The sequence below is a fragment of the Ursus maritimus genome, unplaced genomic scaffold (genome assembly GCF_017311325.1).
Source record: "Ursus maritimus isolate PB19 unplaced genomic scaffold, ASM1731132v1 scaffold_23, whole genome shotgun sequence".
NCBI classification, from domain to species: Eukaryota; Metazoa; Chordata; class Mammalia; order Carnivora; family Ursidae; genus Ursus; species Ursus maritimus.
This window is the reverse complement of record NW_024424786.1, coordinates 31,300,505-31,320,289: the sequence shown is the minus strand read 5'-3', so window position 1 is coordinate 31,320,289 and position 19,785 is coordinate 31,300,505. Positions and strand designations below refer to the sequence as shown.

At 44.6% G+C, this 19,785-nt stretch overlaps 1 protein-coding gene across 1 annotated transcript in view; it reads right to left on the bottom strand.

Annotated features, from left to right (window-relative positions):
• Positions 1-19,785, bottom strand: part of PTPRJ (protein tyrosine phosphatase receptor type J) — a 56,687-nt gene that overhangs the window by 18,118 nt on the left and 18,784 nt on the right. The window contains exons 7-16 of the mRNA XM_008700963.2: positions 13,897-14,154; positions 12,613-12,891; positions 10,328-10,618; positions 6,476-6,607; positions 4,820-5,030; positions 4,581-4,705; positions 3,245-3,332; positions 870-911; positions 339-347; positions 149-236 (exon numbers count right to left, since the gene is read on the bottom strand). Coding sequence (XP_008699185.1) covers positions 149-236; positions 339-347; positions 870-911; positions 3,245-3,332; positions 4,581-4,705; positions 4,820-5,030; positions 6,476-6,607; positions 10,328-10,618; positions 12,613-12,891; positions 13,897-14,154 — 1,523 coding nt within the window. The remainder of the gene's footprint in view (positions 1-148; positions 237-338; positions 348-869; positions 912-3,244; positions 3,333-4,580; positions 4,706-4,819; positions 5,031-6,475; positions 6,608-10,327; positions 10,619-12,612; positions 12,892-13,896; positions 14,155-19,785) is intronic.

Here is a 19,785-nt window from a genome sequence, read left to right as displayed (position 1 = left end):
CCCCCCCCGGGGACATGCAAGGGCTCCACTCCCCTCTAAGAGGGCCGCCTCTCACCCAGCGGTTCCCCCTGCAACAAAAACCGGCGGTTTTCCAACTTTCAGGAGAAACATAAAGCAATTAAAAAACACGTTATTCACAACCACCTACTTCATATTCTTCTGCAAACCCACAGTTGGAGTCGGCTTGTTGTTTCTTAAAGTAGGCCTCGAAATTCTCCACTTTGATTAACTTGGATCTAAGAAAACAGAACGACGTCTTAGGATTTTTTTACATTCAATAAAGTTCATACTCAAAACAGAAAAATAGAAGTTATTAAAAAATTAAGGCAGCTACTCACTTTTTAGGTCTTCATCACAGGAAGGGAAAGAAAAAAAACAAGCCATTAGAAACACTGACGCAATCATGACTCTAGAAATGATAGTAGACATCTTCCCAAAAGAACAAACACCATAGTGATACGTGGGGAGGGGGAGTCACTATAATGTTATTCACAAAACACTGAAATGTAAATCAGGAAACTCACTTCTAGACCCTCTCATGTAACTCATTGGCTTTGTGACTTCCAGCTAGGTCTTCTCCTAAATATTGATAATTTTTTCCTTAAAAATCACAAAATCCATATTCTTTAATAGAATATGGAAGTAATGTTTTACTTGCCGTGGAACATGGCAAGGAAGCTACTGGCTTCAGGGCATAATAAACAGAGACTCCTTGCAGAAAAACGAAGCTAGCAAGAACTTCTGGATGACCACGGCCAAATGTGTCCATCAGAAAAAATGACAGCACGTTCCACCAAAAATTCTCCAGTCACTGAACAGATTGGGGGATTAAACGTCTTAAAATAAAGCTCAAAACTCCAGAGACTTACTTAATTTGAGAAAAGGATACTTCATTATTCTTCGCATCTTTCCTGTTTTAAAAGAAACAAAGACCCATTAAGACCCAAAAAAGGGTAATTCTGGGCTTTTCCCCTTTCATGTATCTACAAAATGCCTTTTATATATATATGACACTAAATCCTGTTCCCTGACACTAAGCTTAATCTAGGCAGCACACACTGGTTACAAATCTCTGAAGTAACTCTCTTTCATACCAGCTGAGAGTACGACAGAATCTTGTTCAGGACACTGTTAGAAATATCTTTGGATAAATGTATATCAGCAGCATGACCCTTTTCTAAAGCCAGAGTCATTTTTTCACACTGTTCTTTGAGAAAGCCCTTCTGATGAGTTAACGGAATAAATTAGAAAATATCTCCACTACGGGTACGGTGGTGGCGCTCCTGGCACTCTCCTGCATTGCTGGCTAACCCCATATTGGGTTAAAAAAAAACATCTTCTGGAGGGCAATTTGTCAGTATGTATCAAAATTGAGGGGTGCCTGGGTGGCTCAGTCGGTGAAGCGTCTGCCTTCGGCTCAGGTCATGATCCCGGGGTCCTGGGATCAAGTCCCAAATCAGGCTCCCTGCTCAGCGGGAAGCCTGCTTCTCCCTCTCCCCTGCCCGTGCTCTCTCTCTCTCTGTTTCTCTCTCTCACTCAAATAAATAAATAAAATCTTAAAAAAAAAAATTGAAAACATGCATCCTACCCATTGAGCCAGCAACTGCCCACTCTGGAATTTAGCCTAAAGAAATAATCATGAATGTGCCCAAAGATTTAGGGACAGGTTAAGTAACCGTGGCAAAACGAAAAAACAAAAAAAAAAAAACAAAAAAAACAAAAAACCAAAGCTGAAAACACCAGGAAAATGGGATGAATAATTTCCATACAGTTGAATACTCTGTATCCACTTAAAATGAAGAAGATTTGAAGCTGTCCGCAATGTCTTAAATAATAAAGCAGACCAGAAAATGATACAAATGATTCCGTGTGTGTGTTCGTGTGTGTGTGTTCATGTGTGAGTTTCACAATCATATCAATGTTAAGTGTAGTTTTGTGCAGGTGATGTGATTATGAATTATCTAGTTTCTTTGCTCTTTTTTTCTTTTCTATTTTGTTTTTTGTTTTGTTTTGTTTTTTGCCACAAGCATGTATAACTTTTATTTTAACAAGAAACAATAAAGCTGTTTTGACTCCTCCCTCACAAAAAAAAAATTTTTTTTTTAATCTGTCTGTCAACCCAACAGGGCAAGGTGGCGGCAGAAGAATGTGGCGTGGCTGCTTGAGGGGACGAGTGCCCTTGGATCCCAGCGGATACACAGGCGTCACCCCCCACACATGGGCAGACAGGAAAGCGATGAAGTGCAAACACCGGGTTCACGTTCCCTTGCACACTTCCTACACTCAGCTTGTGTGTCCTCGCCTCCTGGAGCCCCGTGAATATGAGGACTGATGGAAAACACAAATCTGGGCACACGGTAAGCGCTCAAAACAGAGTTGCTGTTTTTACTATTTAACTATGCACATTTATTTCACGCTCCTCGGTGTCACATCACGGATTACTGTAGACATCGCGGCAAAGCTCCTATCTGCTCGTCAGACAGCGCATGTGTTCAAACTTAGCTAATTCTAAAATGAGATCTCTTAACACCACCAAACTGACTCGTGAACCAGAGGGCGCAGTTCCGAGGGATCACCCCACACTGCCGTGTCCGCCGGGACCTGATGCAGGTGGAGGGCTGAGATGAAGTAGGACTGGCCGGTCGGCGAAGAGGGTGGATGATGGGGACATGGGGGCCCATGACACCAGTCCTTTCAATTGTGTGAATGTCTGAAATTTTCCATAGTAAAAAGCTGCCTTAAAAAGCAGCGTATTGGGGGGTGCCTGGATGTTTCAGTCAGTTAAGGGTCGGCCTTCAGCTCAGGTCCTGGGATTGAGGCCCCTGTGAGGCTCTCTGCTCAGCGGGGAACCTGCATCTCCCTCTCCCTCTGCCTGCTGCTCTCCCGTGTTTGTGCTCTGTGTGTGTGTGTGTGTGTGTGTATCAAATAAATAAATAAAATCTTAAAAAAAAAAAAAAAGTAGAATACTGGGATGTCAGGGTGGCTCAGTCGGTGAAGTGTTTGCCTTCGGCTCAGGTCATGGTCCCAGGGTCCTGGGATCAAGTCCTGCATCAGGCTCCCTGCTCGGAGTGGAGCCTGTTTCTTCCTCTGCCTGCTGCTCCCCCTACTTAGGCTCTCTCTCTCTCTCTGACAAATAAACAAAGAAAATCTAAAAAAAAAAAAAGGAAAGAAGGAAGGAAGGAAGGAAGGAAGGAAGGAAGGAAGGAAGGAAGGAAGGAGTTATCATCAACATAAACACAGTCACCTTTTCTTTCTCCAGAAGATGAAACCTCCCACGGCCACAATCACCAGGGCACCAAAGATGCACCCAAAAACCGCTCCGCAGATGACACCTGAGAAAAGTCCAAACGGGAGGCACTTCAGAAGATGCTCACGAACTAATAATACATGATGCATCAATTGAATTTAAATAAAATTAAATTAAGTTTTAAAAAAATGATGTTCACAAACAACCGGCCCAGAGTCCTCTAACCAGAGTGTGTGTGTGTGTGTGTTAAATATCTTTGGACATAAAATCAGCCTAGGCCTTTGGGAGCCGGGTTCCCCAGCCCCAGCCCACCACTAACAGGCTGGTCTTGAGAAAGTCACGGCTCCCCTCCCCTCAGGTTCCTCAACTGCAAACATAGCAACCGGGCTGTCGCGATTTTTGAGTTGTTCTTACTGCTGCCATCTTTCTTCAAATGAGATTGCATGCAGCAGCCCAATACATAAAATAAAAAACCAGGCAGAAACGCTCTTGTGGAGGTAGGGTGGGGGCGGGGAGGGTCTCGGGACTGGGTCCTGCTCAGTGGAGCGACCCCTGTTTAAAAACCACTAGACAAAATGTTCCCCACGGTTCCTGCCACCTCTCTGACTCTGTGAGACCCACGTACGAGCAGAAGTTCCCACAGCACTGGCTCAAGCGACATAAAACCCCTTTGTTTACTGGGGTCGGGAGTGCGGACTCCCTGAACTTTGCTCCTGGGGCTTCTTTCCTGAAGTGAACAGCTATCAAGTAAACACCTGGCAAACTACCGAACCAGTTGATCGCTTCGTCTCTGGCCTGAAGGTAGGGTATATACCCCCTTGGGTCCTTGAGGCTCCTGAATCACTTCGTTCTGTGGGACAGAGGACAGGAGTGCTTGACAAGGAGTCTGAGGCATGAGGGTCAGCCCTGCCTCTACACAAGTCACTGCCCCTCTCTGGGCCTCCACAGCCTCGTTTCTCAGCGAGGAGCTGGACAAGACAATTTCTGCGGCTCCTCTGACCCTCACGTTCAAAGGTTCTGTGCAGTGAAAGTCAAATGGTGTGCCTGGCACGTGGGCACACAAATGACCACACTGAGAAAAAAGGACGAAACGTTTGCAGAGTGGAAGGGCAACTGGCGTTCAGAGGAGAGAGACAGTGGGAGGCGGGGGCTGGTGGGGACCTCCTTCCAGGAAGCGGAGGCAGGTCTTGATGGCCACGTGACATCTCAACCTCCGACAGGAGAGACCAGCCCTCCTAGGGAGCCAAGGGGGGCGTGCAGATTCCCGGCCTTCTGTAGACACTGGAAGCAAAAGCCCGCTGAAATGTTAACAGCACTGTTGTTCTTTCTCTACCTGGATCCTGGGGCAAGAAAACTGCATCTGAATAGGGACTGAAGGACACGTAGCTCTCGGCCCCATCTATGAGTCCGTTATTGTGAGGGTTAAAGGTGATGTTGGTGAAGCCGGCCACACAAGCCCTATGGGATGACAAGAAGGAAAGAGGGAGCTGAGACGTGGCCACCACCCCAGGCATGGAAAGCTTCGCACTCTCGCGGCTCGGCCCCAAAGGGCAAGAACCACTAGGCTATTACCGATAGGAGCCCAGGGGTTCCAGCTTCCCGTTGTAATAACCGTGCGTGGTTGACTCGTTCCCAACATCGACTTCGTACTTCAAGACTTCAGCCAAGCCCTGAGAACGTCTCTTTCCTTCTGTTGTTATGAGGTATGTCACGTAAGTGTCTGAGGCCCCCTTTTTGAAATCCTCATACGTATATCTCAAAACATTTGCAGACGGGTAAACAGCTAAGAAAGGCACACAGAAAGAAAGTCATAAGAAAGTGATTACAGACAGAGATTTAAGTTTCCCACGCATCTAAATAGTGACATTGACGCTGTGCGGTAATGATGGCAGCTGCCATCTCTCAAGTGTGTTCTTGGTGCTAGGCTTTACTTATATTAAGTTCTACGTGCTTTTCTTAATCTCTGTGCGCTAAACAATAGTCACTGACAATAGTCTTATCATGTAGGTTTCCTACTCCCATCTCACAGGTGGGAAAATGAAGGCACAGAAAGCTAAAAGGACCTAGGCTCAAGGCCACCCTTCGTACACAGCGGGCATGATTTCTAACCCAGACCGTCGACTTGGCGCGTGTGGTCTCATCCACCACAGGCTGGTATTGGTCACTCCGGTCACTGTGAAGTATTGCCTTCATTCAGCAAGGTCTAAGCTTGGATTTTGCTGAAAACCTTCACCACAAAATGACTTGAAACAGACCCAAACCGAAAAGACAGAGAGACTGAGAGATCTCAGCATCCGTGGTTGAAACTCTGCCGCGGGTTTATGACACTAGCAAATTCCTTGTCTTCCAGGATCCCCACACCCCTCGAGGGGGTGAAGACAGTCCCATGGGCTGAGAGAACAGGCAGAGGCAGCACTGCACTGTTCACATTTAAAGAACCAACAAAAACAACAGAACTTGGCCCTGAAAACCCAGCCATGTGCAAGGCACCCACGTGCAGCTAACAAAGGCACCCCCGAATCATGCCTTTCTTCCCACCAAAGAATGTAAAGGAGCCCCGTCCGGGAAAAGGGGGCACGCGAGCCACCTCCTCTCTCAGCTGTGAGGATGCTTTTCGCAAGTTTCCACCACAAATGCAGAAATCACCTTCTGCTTTCCTTCAAGAGAATGACACCCTTTGAGTATGATGCGTGCGTGTGCGTGTGTGCGTGTGCGTGTGCGCGTGTGCGTGCGTGTGTGTGCGTGCGTGCATGCGTGAGAAAGAGTGAGAGTTGGTTAAGACTAACATTCTGTCACCTAAAGACCCTGTGTTGTAAAAGAGAAGAAAAACCCAGGTCAGAGGTCAGCCAGGTGTGAACCACAGGCCAGATCCAGCCGGCCGCCCATTCTGACAAATAGTGTTTTACTGGAACAGCCTCACTCATTCTTCACGCACCCTCTGCGGCTGCCCTCACCGCACAGCGCCAGAGTCGGGCAGCTGTGAGACAGGCTGCACAGCCTGCAAAGCTTAAAACATTTGCCACCCAGCCCTTTATAGAAAGTCTGCCAACCCTGCCCTAGATCGTCAGGCAAATAGCTCACCCACCCCCTTCTGAGTGCCAACGTGTGGGCGACAGTGTAAAAACAGTCATGTATTTGTGTCTCCAGTGTGCCTCTGTGGGCACAGGAATGGCCCCCGGTCACGACATGGCTCTCTGGCTGCTTAACCCGTAACTGACCCCTGCTTACCGTTCCCAGTGGTGAGAATGAGCGCATAGGCTTTGATGGGCCCGTGGCTGGCTTCGAAACCACTGAACTCAACCTTTACTGAATTGTGACTGATGGACGTAATATTTGGGGATCCATCTGGAGAAGGGGGGTCTGAAACAGAGCAAAACAAAACATGATCACCCACCATTTAAAACCAAAGAGGGAACAAAATGATTAAGAAGTTTGCTACAGGGCCCCCAAGCTCTGCCCTTGCTCGGGGAGCGGGGTGGGGGGCTCATGAAGAGCACATCCAGAGCCAGGAGCAGGGGAGAGAAGTGGGGGGCAGAGGTGGCAGATCCCCTGCTCCCAATGGCACCTTCGGCGTGCCTCCCAGCAGCCTTGCTGGTTGAAGCCAGCCTGCCTTTCCTATCCTCCCCCAGCCCCTTCTGACCCAGAGAACGGGGGTAGATGGAGAGCAACAGAGAGTCAGAGTCCATGCGGCTGGAACTCTAAGGGGAGAGCCGTCTGCAGCCACCTGCCCCTGTGGCTGAGGACGATGATGGAACAGAGAGACCTGGAGGAAAGCAAAGTTGACACAGAGAGAGTGCACTTTCTCCTGAGACCTGGCTGTGCTCCTGGTCCGCATTCTTCAAGCTAAAGTCCTCATCTTTTGATGGAGTTGGTTAAAAATGCCACCTAGAGAAACCTGACTGACCCTCTTCCCGGAAACCAGAAAAGCCCACACAGGAACATTCCATGCACGACCTTCATGTGACCTGCCCCCGCTTTCTGAGCTGAGCTCCTGAAGTCAGCCTCCGAATTAACACAAAAGGAAGAAGACGCTGAATTAAAGCTAATCCTGCTACACACACTCTCTCTCTCTCTCTCTCTACCTAAATTTGTCTCCCACATACAGTTTGTTTTCATTATTATAGTCAAGATTCACGGAGACTGAGAAAACGAACAAAAACACCACAGCGGGGCTCCCACACTTGCTCTGCCCAGCACGGCAGCCACCAGCCCCACAGAGCTGTTGAGCTCGTAACACATGACCAGCCCAAATTCGGGGGAGCTAGACATGTAAGACACAGATTGGATGTCAAAGACTTAGCATGAGAAAAGAACATAAAATAACTCATCAATAATTGACTTCATGTAGATTACACATTGAAATGATATTTTTAATATACTGAGTTAAATAAAATGTGATTTAAATCAATGTTGGCTCTTCCTTTTTACCTTTTTATTTTTTAATTTTTTTAAAGATTTTATTTCTTTGAGAGAGAGAGAGCAGAGAGAGAGGAGCGCGTGCGCACAACGAGGGGGGGGGGCAAAGGGAAGGGAGAAGCAGACTCCCCGCTAAGCAGAGAGTCTGATAGGACCCTGGGATCACGACCTGAGCTGAAGGCAGATGCTTAACCCACTGACCCACCCAGGTGCCCCCTTTTTACTTTTTTTTTAAATGCGTCTCCTAGGAAATGTTAAATTCTGCGGGAGACTCATATTATTTTCTACTGGGCAGCACAGCTTTGAACCAGGCTTTGGCAACCTCTCAAGCAACTGACAGCAGTGACCAATTGGGGGCACTATCCCCATGTCTATTTGTCAACCGCCTAACCAGGCTTCCTAACCCAGGCTTCCAGGATTCCCCTGGGCTCTTTGCCTTTTAGCTGCCCAGAGGGGACTAGACTGTCAGTAGCACACTAGCTCATCTACCTGCAGGGCTGAAAATCCTTTACCTCTCTGCTTGCCTGAATCCTATGCTCCAGGGACCCTGTCTGCCTTACTCACCAGTGTCCCTTACCCCGGGCATAGAGCGAGCAAGTAACAAAGGATGGCTATAAGACCATCACTCCAGTTGTCCGAGATTTACCCATCCCATACCTCTCAGAGAAAATGCAGCTCCACTTTTACGGTAAATAAAAGATGTGTTAAATTTGTATATAAAAATTCATCTGCAGGGGGCGGGGGAGGAGGGGGTGGCACCTGCATAGCTCATATGGTTGAGCGATCAACTCTTGGTTTCTGTTCAGGTCGTGATCTCATGAGTCGTGAGACTGAGTCCCACATCAAGCTCCATCCTCAGCCCAGAGTCTGCTTGAAGATTCTTTCCGTCTGCCCCTCNTTCCCTACCCCACCCCACTCTCTCTCTCACTAATAAATAAATAAATCTTAAAGAAAAATTCATCTGAGGAAAGGGAGAGCTACAGATTAAAAATTAAGAGAATTACTGGACTAAAAAAGCAGTCATTATCCAAACCTACCATACTGCTCAGCTTCAGAAACAACCATTTCTGACAAGTTCCTTCTCTTCCCTAGGCACTGCGTGTAGCCCCAGGAATACCAAATCAGACATGGTTTACCTTCCTCAGCAGCTGAAGAGATGACATTATGAAACAGAACTACAAAAAGGGTTCATTATTTCTAGTATGTTCTAGAGTGCTGAAGAAACCCAAAGGAGTGTGACCCAGGCCATCCGATACAGTTGTGTACTGCACAACTCCAAGGAGCCCTATGCACACTGCAGTCCATATGAATGGTGTCCCCTGGAACTGTGTAGTGCACAACCTGAGCAGCCATACATGGCCGCTCTCAAGTGGTCTTCCATACACATTACCTTATCTATTTGTCTAACAGTCCCGAAAGCCAGGATTATTTCCCCTTTTTATAACTAGGAGAAACAAGGCTCACAGAGGTTACGTAGCTTTTCTGAGATCACAAAGCTGGTAAAAGGCAGAACTTAGAATCAAACCCAGGTCTGCCTGTCTAAATCCAAGGCTCTGTCCGCAGAACCCCTCACCCACTTTTCAAGTCAGTGTTCCTGTAGTAAGAGCCCTTTTTCTCTTACTATTACAACCAGAGGTTCTTTGGAAAATTTCCAGAAACATTCTGAGACCCTAAAGGAAACATATCCAGGGGTCAAAAAGCACAAAGCAAAATCAACCCGCCACGTTGATCAAAGACAACGTTGGCAAAGACATGGCGAGGAAAAGACAGATAAAAATGAAGCAAAGATATAAAAGCAACGTTCTTCCAAGTATAAAAAATAAGAACAATGAGTGTGAAAAGTTTGACTAGTGGGATCCCCTGGACAGGAAGGGACCCCCGTTCCTCAAAATAGCTGGAGAGCTTGTCGATATGGATTCTAGGGAAATATGAATCTTGACTGGATATGTAATCATACTGAATAAAAGTACTGTTCACTTTGTGAGATGGTAATAGCAATGTGGTTATGTCCGAAAGAAAGGGGAGAGGAGCCTCTATCTTGGAGGGATATTTCTTGAAATATTTATAAATAAAAGTATAGAATGACCAGGACTGGTCTCAAGGTAATCCAGTCAGGGAGGAGAGGATCTAAATGAAAGAAGATTGGCCAAACTCTGACAAATGTCCAACTGGGTGATGATGGGTATGTGGGTTTCTTTATGCTTTCTTCTACTTTTGTGCATATTTGAATATTTCTATGAAAATGCTTTTTTTTAATGCAATAAGGGAACTTACTATTAAAAGAAAGCATGGCAATTAATTATTCTGTAAAACAAAGGAAACCTTTGGAATATAAAAAACTAGTCCCTCGGGAGTTAAGATGGCGGAGGAGTAGGAGACACCGTTTTCAGCCAGTCCCCCGAGTCGAGCTGGATAGGTACCAGACCAGCCTAAACAACCACGGAACCAGCCTGAAAAAAAAACTAGTCCCTCTTTCTCTGCTTTTTAAGACTAGATTTCTATAGAATTAACAGTCTATGCCAACAAAAACAAATATTTCAGCAGAAATTTAAAAAGATATACAGATTTCTAGGCCACACTTGCAGACCCACTGGGTAGGCGTTCTCCAGGGGTAACCGCGGTGCCACCTGCCCCCCCAACTGCCGCCACCACCACAAAGCCCACCTGTGATGCCAGTGAGGCAGGTGTTTTGGGCGGGAGACGCCGTCTTGTTGCAGAAAGAGGCAGTGATGCTGATGTTGTAGGAGGTAGAATAATTCAAATATGTGACTTCCGTCCTGTACTCAGTGCCGTTCTCTGAGGTGCAGCTCCCCAGGTCCGTCACATTTCTCCAGGCTCCTCTGCTGATCTCCAGCCGGAAGCCCACGTTGGTACCGGGAGGGCGGGCCCACTTGAGAATCAAGGTTGGCTCTTTGGGGACCACTTCGCAGTGGAAGGAGGTTACTGGTGCGGGATCTGCAAAGCAAGCCCAGCACATATGAGAGTCTGGGACTTGTGCCTTTGCCAACACTGGCCCTCCGCGAGCAGCAGAGTCCTGGCTCATCTGTCATGAGGACAGAGCCAGGCGGGACGGTAAAAGAGGCAGGGGCTGACCTTGAAGCGGGCATTACTGAACTGTGTGACCTTGGCTCAGTCACCCAACCGAGCCTCAACTGCAGGACTGTACGGGGATTATATGAAACAGTGGCCATCGGTCACCATGCCAGAAGAGAACAGGGCTCCGTGACAGCTAGCTGTGGCACAACAGCACGGTGGCAGCGACTTCCTCACCCGCGTCATCTCATCTTGGGGCCCTCCTGACTACCTGGAAGAGGCAGGACTAATGCTGTCCCACTTTGCCAATGAACCAGCGGAGGCTTCGAGAGGTTACATTAAGTTGTTAAAGATGACATGGCTGGTAAGCAACAAAGCCGAAACTGGACCCCAGGTTTTCTAAGTCCAAGTCCGTGGTATTCTGTAGACACATAACATGCTGAATAATCAATGGTAAATGGGATCAGTTTCTTCATCTTTAAGATGGGGTGTCAGGGGCGCCAGGCTGGTCAGTCGGTTATGCTTCCGACTCTTGATCTTGGCTCAGGTCATGATCTTGGGGTTGTGTGCTAATTTCACTGGAGGAGAGTATTATCACTGTTTCAATGCTGCAGTATTTTACAGCAGGAAATCACTAACAAATCACTTTGCGTGGCTCCTGCATTCTCCACCTGAGGCCTGGAAAAGTAATCTGCTCAATGCACACCTATCCCCACAGCCCCTCTTCCAGCCACCCCCAGTCATAAGTGCTCATATGTCTTTTTCTCTTGCTATAGGCTGCAACAATTATAAATATCAGCAACGGAAGCTACCCAAACCCCAAAGATCAGTGTCTAGACCGGGTGGATGGAGCCCGAGTTAGCAGAGGTGACTCAGAGCTGCCAGGATTTCCTCAGCTGCTCCACGTGAGAGGTCAGAGGTCCTCAAGGGCCCAGCTCCTACACTACCAGGGAGGCTGATCCAATGGGAACCCTCCACCTCCAAATCAGCCGGAACACACCTGAGTAGCTTGGTCTAAGGAAGAGAAGATGTAGGTACAAAGAGGGTAGAGAATAAGGTGGTACACAGGTGCCAAGGTACAAAGGCGCCCCAACCAGATCTGTGAGCTGAAGTCCTTAGAACAAACATCTGTGAAACATTCCCTGGGTCCCTCTCTGAAAGCTCCCTCAGTTAAACGCAGGGCTGCCCTTCTCTTTAGAGCACTGAGAGATAAGGATCAAGAAAGGTGAAAAGGCTGAGCATCCATTTTAACAATATCGTTTCAGTCTTCTTCAGGGGGAAGCCAAACTATGAACTACAAGCCAGGATGGCATCCATTTCCTGGCCCATTGCCTCTTGGGCTGGGCCCACCATCTACCCATCCGTCGTCCCCTTGCTCCCACTGGCCTACTCCTGCCATTCTGGCCTCCTGCTCTTCCTTCAACACAGCGGGCATACTCCAGCCTCAGGACCTTTGCACTGGCTGTTTCTCTGCCTATAATGCTCTATGCCCTGATAGCCATATGGCTGGCTCCTTCACTTCCTTCAGGTCTTCACGGAACAGTTACCTTTTCACTAGGGCACCCCAGATAAACATCTCATCTCCCTCTTCCTTGTTCTTTTCCCTCTCCCTAGCAGTAATTGTCATCTAATAACTTATTTATCTTGTTTATTATCTGTCTTCCCCACCAGAATAAAAGTTCCAGGAAGGCAGGGACTTCCTTTTAACAGTGCCTGGTATATAGTAACTGTTCGATAAATACTTGTCGAATGAATAAATGATAAGAACAACAAGACAGCACTCATAAGTTAAGAGGATGTCTCAAAGAGATCAGCGTACTGCATACTACACGAAACTTAATCAAGCCTGTGGAGGACCTACCTGGAAGGTCCGCACCACACAGGAAAGAGTCCAAGGGTCACCTGGGGCTACTCACCTGTACAGAATGACTGCCAACTAGGTGCCAGGGACTTGGTGCCGTTCCCCACTTCGGTGAAGATCTCCACTGTGTACACCGAGCCAGGTATTAACTCAGTGACTGTGGCACTGGTGACGCCCATGTCTGTGACGAGTTGTGTTGCCTTGCTAGAATTTCCATCCTTCTCAATCAGAAGGTGGTAGGTATACGTGTCAGAAGCTATATCTAGGTTCTGCCAAGTTAAGGATGCTGCTGTGGTGTTGGTACTTATTTCAATGTCGGATACACTGCTGGGCACTTCATTTAAAAAAAAAAAAAAGGCATGATTAGCCTTGAATTCCAGGACTATTTTATTTACTGCCTCTAAAAACAACATGGCCCCTTTGGGGACAGAATAAATAAAGCTAACATTTGCTGACTCAAACGACAGAAGGCTTCCCAAAAAGACCTTCAGAAAATAATTATACAGATTAAATCTCAAAAAAAATTCTTCTTTAATACTTCTTTTTTTTATAATAATATTTTTTTATTATATTGTTAGTCACCATACAGTACATCCCTGGATTTTTATGTAAAGTTTGATGATTCATTAGTTGCGTATAACACCCAGTGCACCATGCAATACGTGCCCTCCTTACTACCCATCACCAGCCTATCCCATTCCTCCACTCCCCTCCCCTCTGAAGCCCTCAGTTGAGGAGAAGAAAGGGATAAAGAAAGGGGGGGTAATCAGAAGGGGGAATGAAGCATGAGAGACTATGGACTCTGAGAAACAAACTGAGGGCTTCTTTAATACTTCTAAGCTTATCTGAAATAGATTTCCCAGATATAATTTCCTATCTGTTTTGGAAATCTGGTTAACAAAAGAGAAAAATGTACTAAAATGATAACACAAACTACCATGTCTACCATAGAGTTAGATCAAACATTCGCAAGACACTTCCCTTATTGCTGCGTGCAAAGCTCCTCGCGTGAGCAGTGTCTTCTAATGCCAACATGACAACGTGACCCTCCTCTAGTCTGTATCCCCAAGGAATGAATGGAACAGTTCTGTTGTCCAGGCTTATCACATCACTTGCTGCTTCTAAAGACAACTCCAGGTTCACACGGCTCAGCACCAACGCTGAGAACAGCAGAACCTTGGCTGTTTTCCGATGTTTTCCACTTAAGCAGCTTCCTTCTCTCCCTGGAGCCCAGAAACACAATGGTCCCTCTCCCCATTGTTAAACCAACGCTTACTTCCCACCCTCCAGGAGAGAGCCAGAGAGAACAGCCCTTGGCCGGGCATCCTCAGAGACTTACGCGTGTACTGTGCGGTGAAGTTGGACTCCCCCACGACGTGGTTCACTTCTGGAAAGATGGTGATGTTATACAAGGTGCCTGGAACCAAGTCCTTGAGAGTGATGGCTTCGTGAGAACTGTTTGTCTTGTTAGAGCCATACTTGGACTGTACGTCCAGGGTGTAGGTATAGTCAGAAGAACTGTCCGTATTCTGCCACTCCAACTCCATTTCAGTTGTGGTGACTTGGAGCACGCGGATGTCAAAGACTGCACTGGGGTCTGGGTGGAAGAAAGGAAGAGAAAGGGGAGTCTTTCAAGGACCATCATAATGCCCAGCTTGATTTCGAAGTGTCAAGAGAACTGCTCTTTTGCCATCAAAGTCTCAAATGAGTTCACAAAAGGTAAACTCCAAAACAAGTGAGAAACACACACACTCATTTCTTCAGGGATTTTGGTTCTTGCATAACACAGACGAATGCACCAATTCATCCTGTCAGTTCTCTGGTCTTTTGCTTTTGCCCTAAAAATACCCCCTTCGGGGGTCTTCTGCAGTGGAAATCACATTCAGATTCCTAATCTGAATGCTGATGACCCGATGGGTTCAGCTTGTGAAAACTCATCAGACCACGCACTTAGGGTGTGTGTGTTTTTCAGTATGTATCTTATATCTTGATAAATAGGTTTTTATTTTTTAATCACTTCCCCAAAGGAAAACATCTTCCTGTAACATAGTCAGGCATACGGAAGAGAACAGCTGAGATGGAGAGTTGACATTCGCTAGGTTGGGAATATCAGAGGCCAGGGTAAAGGGAACACACACACACACACACACACACACACACACACACACACACAGTCCACCCTCAGAGCTGGGCTCAGAAGAGAACTCTCTCTCAGGAGTACTCTGGGTACCCTGCTCCATCCACCTCACCTCTACACACCGAACAAGATGTAATATGAATGCATAGATCAAGGCCCAGAAATGACATAAGCCGGGCATCTTTTCTGCCCTTGCTTTCAAAACACTTCTCTCTTCACCTGGGAACCAAGATCACCTCTAATGAGAGGAACCGAGTGAGTAAGGGGACAAAAGAGGGAAATACTTGCATTGCAAAACATTTCGTGGGTTTTTTTATTATTTTTTACATGCATGTACTCGCTTCCAAAATTTATTTTTTTTTAAGTGTGTTCTCCTTAAAGGGAGGTGGATTTGAGAGGATTCTCTCCCTACCACCAAATTCCTGATGTCAAAGGGATTCCACAGAGACCATAAAAGAAAGCCATTATCTATAAAGGTAAAAGAACGTACAAATAATCTAAATATTCCATAAAAAGAGAAGGGCTTTGTAAACTGTGATCTGGCTACTTAATGAAACATTCTGCAGCCGCTAAAAACATGAAGACCATAAATAAAAAGAAGCTCAAATACAAAATACAATGATTCGTATAATAATTACAATGATGTAAACAAAACCTATGACTGTGGACACAGATGTGGAAAGAATGCAGCTGGGTTAGAACACTGGAGCTATTCCCGATTCCCTTCCTTTTGATGACATGATATTTATCACTTTAACCGTTTGTAAATGTACAACTCAGTGGCATTAAACACATTCACAATGTTGTGTAACCAGCACCACCATCTATACCCAAAACATTCCATCACGGCCAACGTACACCCTCTTCCCATTTAACAGCAACTCCTCCCTCCTGGTAACCTCTATTCTACTCTGTCTCTGTGACCTTGCCTCTTCCAAGAACCTCTTGTAAATGGAATCATACAATATTTGTCCTTCTGTGTCTGGCTTCTTTCATGTAGCATAATGTTTTGAAGGTTCGTCCACATTGTAGCAGGTACCAGAATTTCACTCCTTTTCATGGCTGAATTCTTTTGTGTGGATATACCAAATTTTGTCTATCCACTGCTCTGTTCACAGACACTTGGTTGCTTCCACCTCTTAGCTATTGTGAATGATTCTTCTATCTACACCGGTGTACAGATAACTGTTCCAGTCCTATATATATATACACACACACTCCAGCCTCAGGGCCTTTGCACTGGCTGTTTCTCTGCGCGCATATATATATATATATATGTGATCTGGCTACTTAATGAAACATTTATATATATATATATATATACACACACACATACATACATATACACACACATACACACACATATGAATGATTGGAATTGCTGGGTCATATGGTATTTGTTTCCCTTTTTCAAAACTGTCTTTAATGCTGTGATACCAATTTTAATAATAACATAAGTTGTTCCATAATAGATTGGCAATCCCCTAAGAGACCAGTGCCTTATTACAACTCTTCTTGATTTCCATTCAATGAGACTCAATTACAAGCTACAGTACAAGAGATGCCTTCTCCTCAACGAATAGTCCTGAATTGCTTTGCAGCTGCACCATAGCAAAGTGTCAGTCCACGCTCCCGTCAAGACCACATTCTTCAAAGCCAGACCGAGGCCAGCTCACTACCTTGTCACTCTGGGCCAGTTATTAAGCTCACAGAACTCCCATTCCCTTCTTTGGAAGATAGAGAGGTTAACAGTGCCTACACCTCATGAAGTTGTGATGAAATAAATAAAGGGTGAGAGGATAAAAATAAAGGATTATGGGGCGCCTGGGTGGCACAGCGGTTAAGCGTCTGCCTTCGGCTCAGGGCGTGATCCCAGCGTTATGGGATCGAGCCCCACATCAGGCTCCTCCTCTATGAGCCTGCTTCTTCCTCTCCCACTCCCCCTGCTTGTGTTCCCTCTCTCGCTGGCTGTCGCTATCTCTGTCGAATAAATAAAAATAAAATCTTTAAAAAAAAAGAAAAAAAAAAAGGATTAGAGTCCAGCACTCTGTAGACCCCCAGTATGTTAAACTGTTATTACATTCAGTTCTGGTTATTGGCAAGTCACGCAATATCAAGGGTCCCCCAGCACGGTGATCCTCATCATTAGCAACATTCTCAAAAGGAGAAAAGAAATATATGTTGACTTTAAGACCCCATCTCAACAGTCTAATCTAAAAGTCAGACTTGAAAAGGAATTACTACATTTCATCTGAGGAATGCACGGTAGCAGTTCCTCATTTTGGAAGCAGATCTTCCAAGGAACTAGCAATGTCTTAACCCAACCAACAGAGTTGAAGAAACCTACACAAGGAAAGTCTCAAAAGCCCAACTGATTTCATGTGTGGCTAAGGGAATTCATCTCATTTCTTTATTCTTCCCTTCTGCATAAAAGATTTCAATTCTCCTACAGTCAAAGATCAAAGAACAGTGTATGGTTTCCAAACTTTCCCAAAAAATATATTTCAAATTTTAAAAACAACAGTAATGCACATTAAGTTGTTTTCATGAGATATTTTCATCAATATCATTTAACCTTAAAGAACAATGTTTATGAAAGATTATAAATAATCTACTTGTCCAACAAAAGAGGAGTACTTAAGTAATTTACAATACATCCAGACTGGTGGTTCTTAAACTTTTGAATCTCAGGATCCCTTTACCTTCTTAAAAGAGAATTTTTATTTATGTAGGCTATATTTATATTTACTGTATTAGAAATAAAAAATGAGGATATTTTTAAAACATAAGACTATACAAGCATACATTCCATTAGCCATCAGAATGATGATGTCCTCCCTTGTCATATAGCATCTGGAAAACTCCATTGTACACTCATCATGAGAGAATAAAGGTGAAAAAGACAAATACCATTTTAGCAGCATTATGATAATAATAATACCTTGTCAGCCCCTTGAAAGAACCTAGTGGACTCTCAGGGATCCCTGGATCACACTTTGAATAACAATGATCTATCCCAGGGGTCAACCAAGTTTTTCTTTAAGGGCCACAGAATAAATATTTTAAGCTTTATGGGCCATATATTTTCTGTTGCAACTACTCATTTCTAGCACAACAGAAGTCATAGCCAATATGTAAATATATAAGCATGGCTGTGTTCCAATAAAAATTTATTAAAAAAAAAACAGGCAGTGGGCCAGATTTGGCACATAGGCCATTACTATCTGCTGACCCTTGATTTAGACAATGGAATGCCAGGCAGGTATTAAAATTATCCTATAGACACTGGACCAGATGGACTTCACAGATATATTCAGACATTCTATCCCAAAGCAACAGAATACACATTCTTCAAGTGCGCATGGAACATTCTCCAGAATAGATCATATTCTGGGTCACAAATCAGGTCTCAACCAGTACCAAAAGATTGGGGTCATTCCCTGTATATTTTCAGACCGCAATGCTTTGAAACTTGAACTCAATCACAAGAGGAAAGCTGGAAAGAGATCAAATACATGAGGCTAAATAGCATCCTACTAAAGAATGAATGGGTCAACTAGGAAATTAAAGAAGAAGTTAAAAAATTCATGGAAACAAATGAAAATGAAAACACAATTGTTCAAAACTTTTGGGATTCAGCAAAGGTGGTCCTAAGAGGAAAGTATATAACACTACAAGCCTTTCTCAAGAAACAAGAAAGCTCTCAAATACAGAACCCAGCCCTACACCTAAAGAAGCTGGAGAAAGAACAGCAAATAAAGCCTAAACCCAGCAGGAGAAGAGAAATAATAAAGACCAGAGCAGAAATCAATGAAATAGAAACCAAAAGAACAGTAGAACAGACCAATGAAACTAGGAGCTGGTTCTCTGAAAGAATTAATAAGATTGATAAACCCCTGGCCAGACTTATCAAAAAGAAAAGAGAAAGGACCCAAATAAATAAAATCATGAATGAAAGGGGAGAGGTCACAATCAACACCAAAGAAATACAAACAATTACAAGAACATATTATGAGCAACTATATGCCAACAAATTAGACAATCTGGAAGAAATGGATGCATTCTTAGAGACATATAAACTACCAAAACTAACCAGGAAGAAATAGAAAATCTGAACAGACCCATAACCAGCAAGGAAATTGAAGCAGTAATCAAAAATTTCCCAAAAAACAAGAGCCCAGGGCCAGATGGCTTCCCAGGGGAATTCTACCAGACATTTAAAGAAGAATTACTACCTCTTCTTCTGAAACCATTCCAAAAAAATAGAAATGGAAGGAAAACTTCCAAACTCAAGGACAGCAATACCTTGATCCCAAAACTAGACAAAAACCCCTCCAAAAAGGAGAATTACAGACCAATATCCCTGATGAACATGGATGCAAAAATTCTCACCAAAATACCAGCCAATAGCATCCAACAGTACAGTAAAAGGATTATTCACCACAACCAAGTGGGATTTATTCCTGGGCTACAAGGTTGGTTCAACATCTGCAAATCAATCAATGTGATACACTACATTAATAAAAGAAAGAACAAGAACCATATGATACTCTCAATAGATGCAGAAAAAGCATTTGACAAATTCAGCATTCTTCCCTGATTAAAGCTCTTCATAGTATAGGGATAAAGCCATCTATGAAAAACCCACAGCAAATATCACTCTCAATGGGGAAAAACTGTGAGCTTTTCCCCTAAGGTCAGGAACACAGCAGGGATGTCCACTATCACCACTGCTATTTAACATAGTACTAGAAGTCCTAGCCTCAGCAATAAGACAACAAAAAGAAAAAAGGCATCCAAATCGGCAAGGAAGAAGTCAAACTCTCACTCTTTGCAGATGATATGATACTTTATGTGGAAAAACCAAAAGACTCCACCCCAAAATTGCTAGAACTTATACAGGAATTCAGTAAGTGGCAGGATATAAAATCAATGCACAGAAATCAGTTGCATTTCTATACACCAACAACAAGACAGAAGAAAGAGAAATTAATGAAGCGATGCCATTTACAATTGCACCCAAAACCATAAGATACCTAGGAATAAGTCTAACCAAAGAGGGAAAAGATAGGTACTCAGAAAACTATAGAA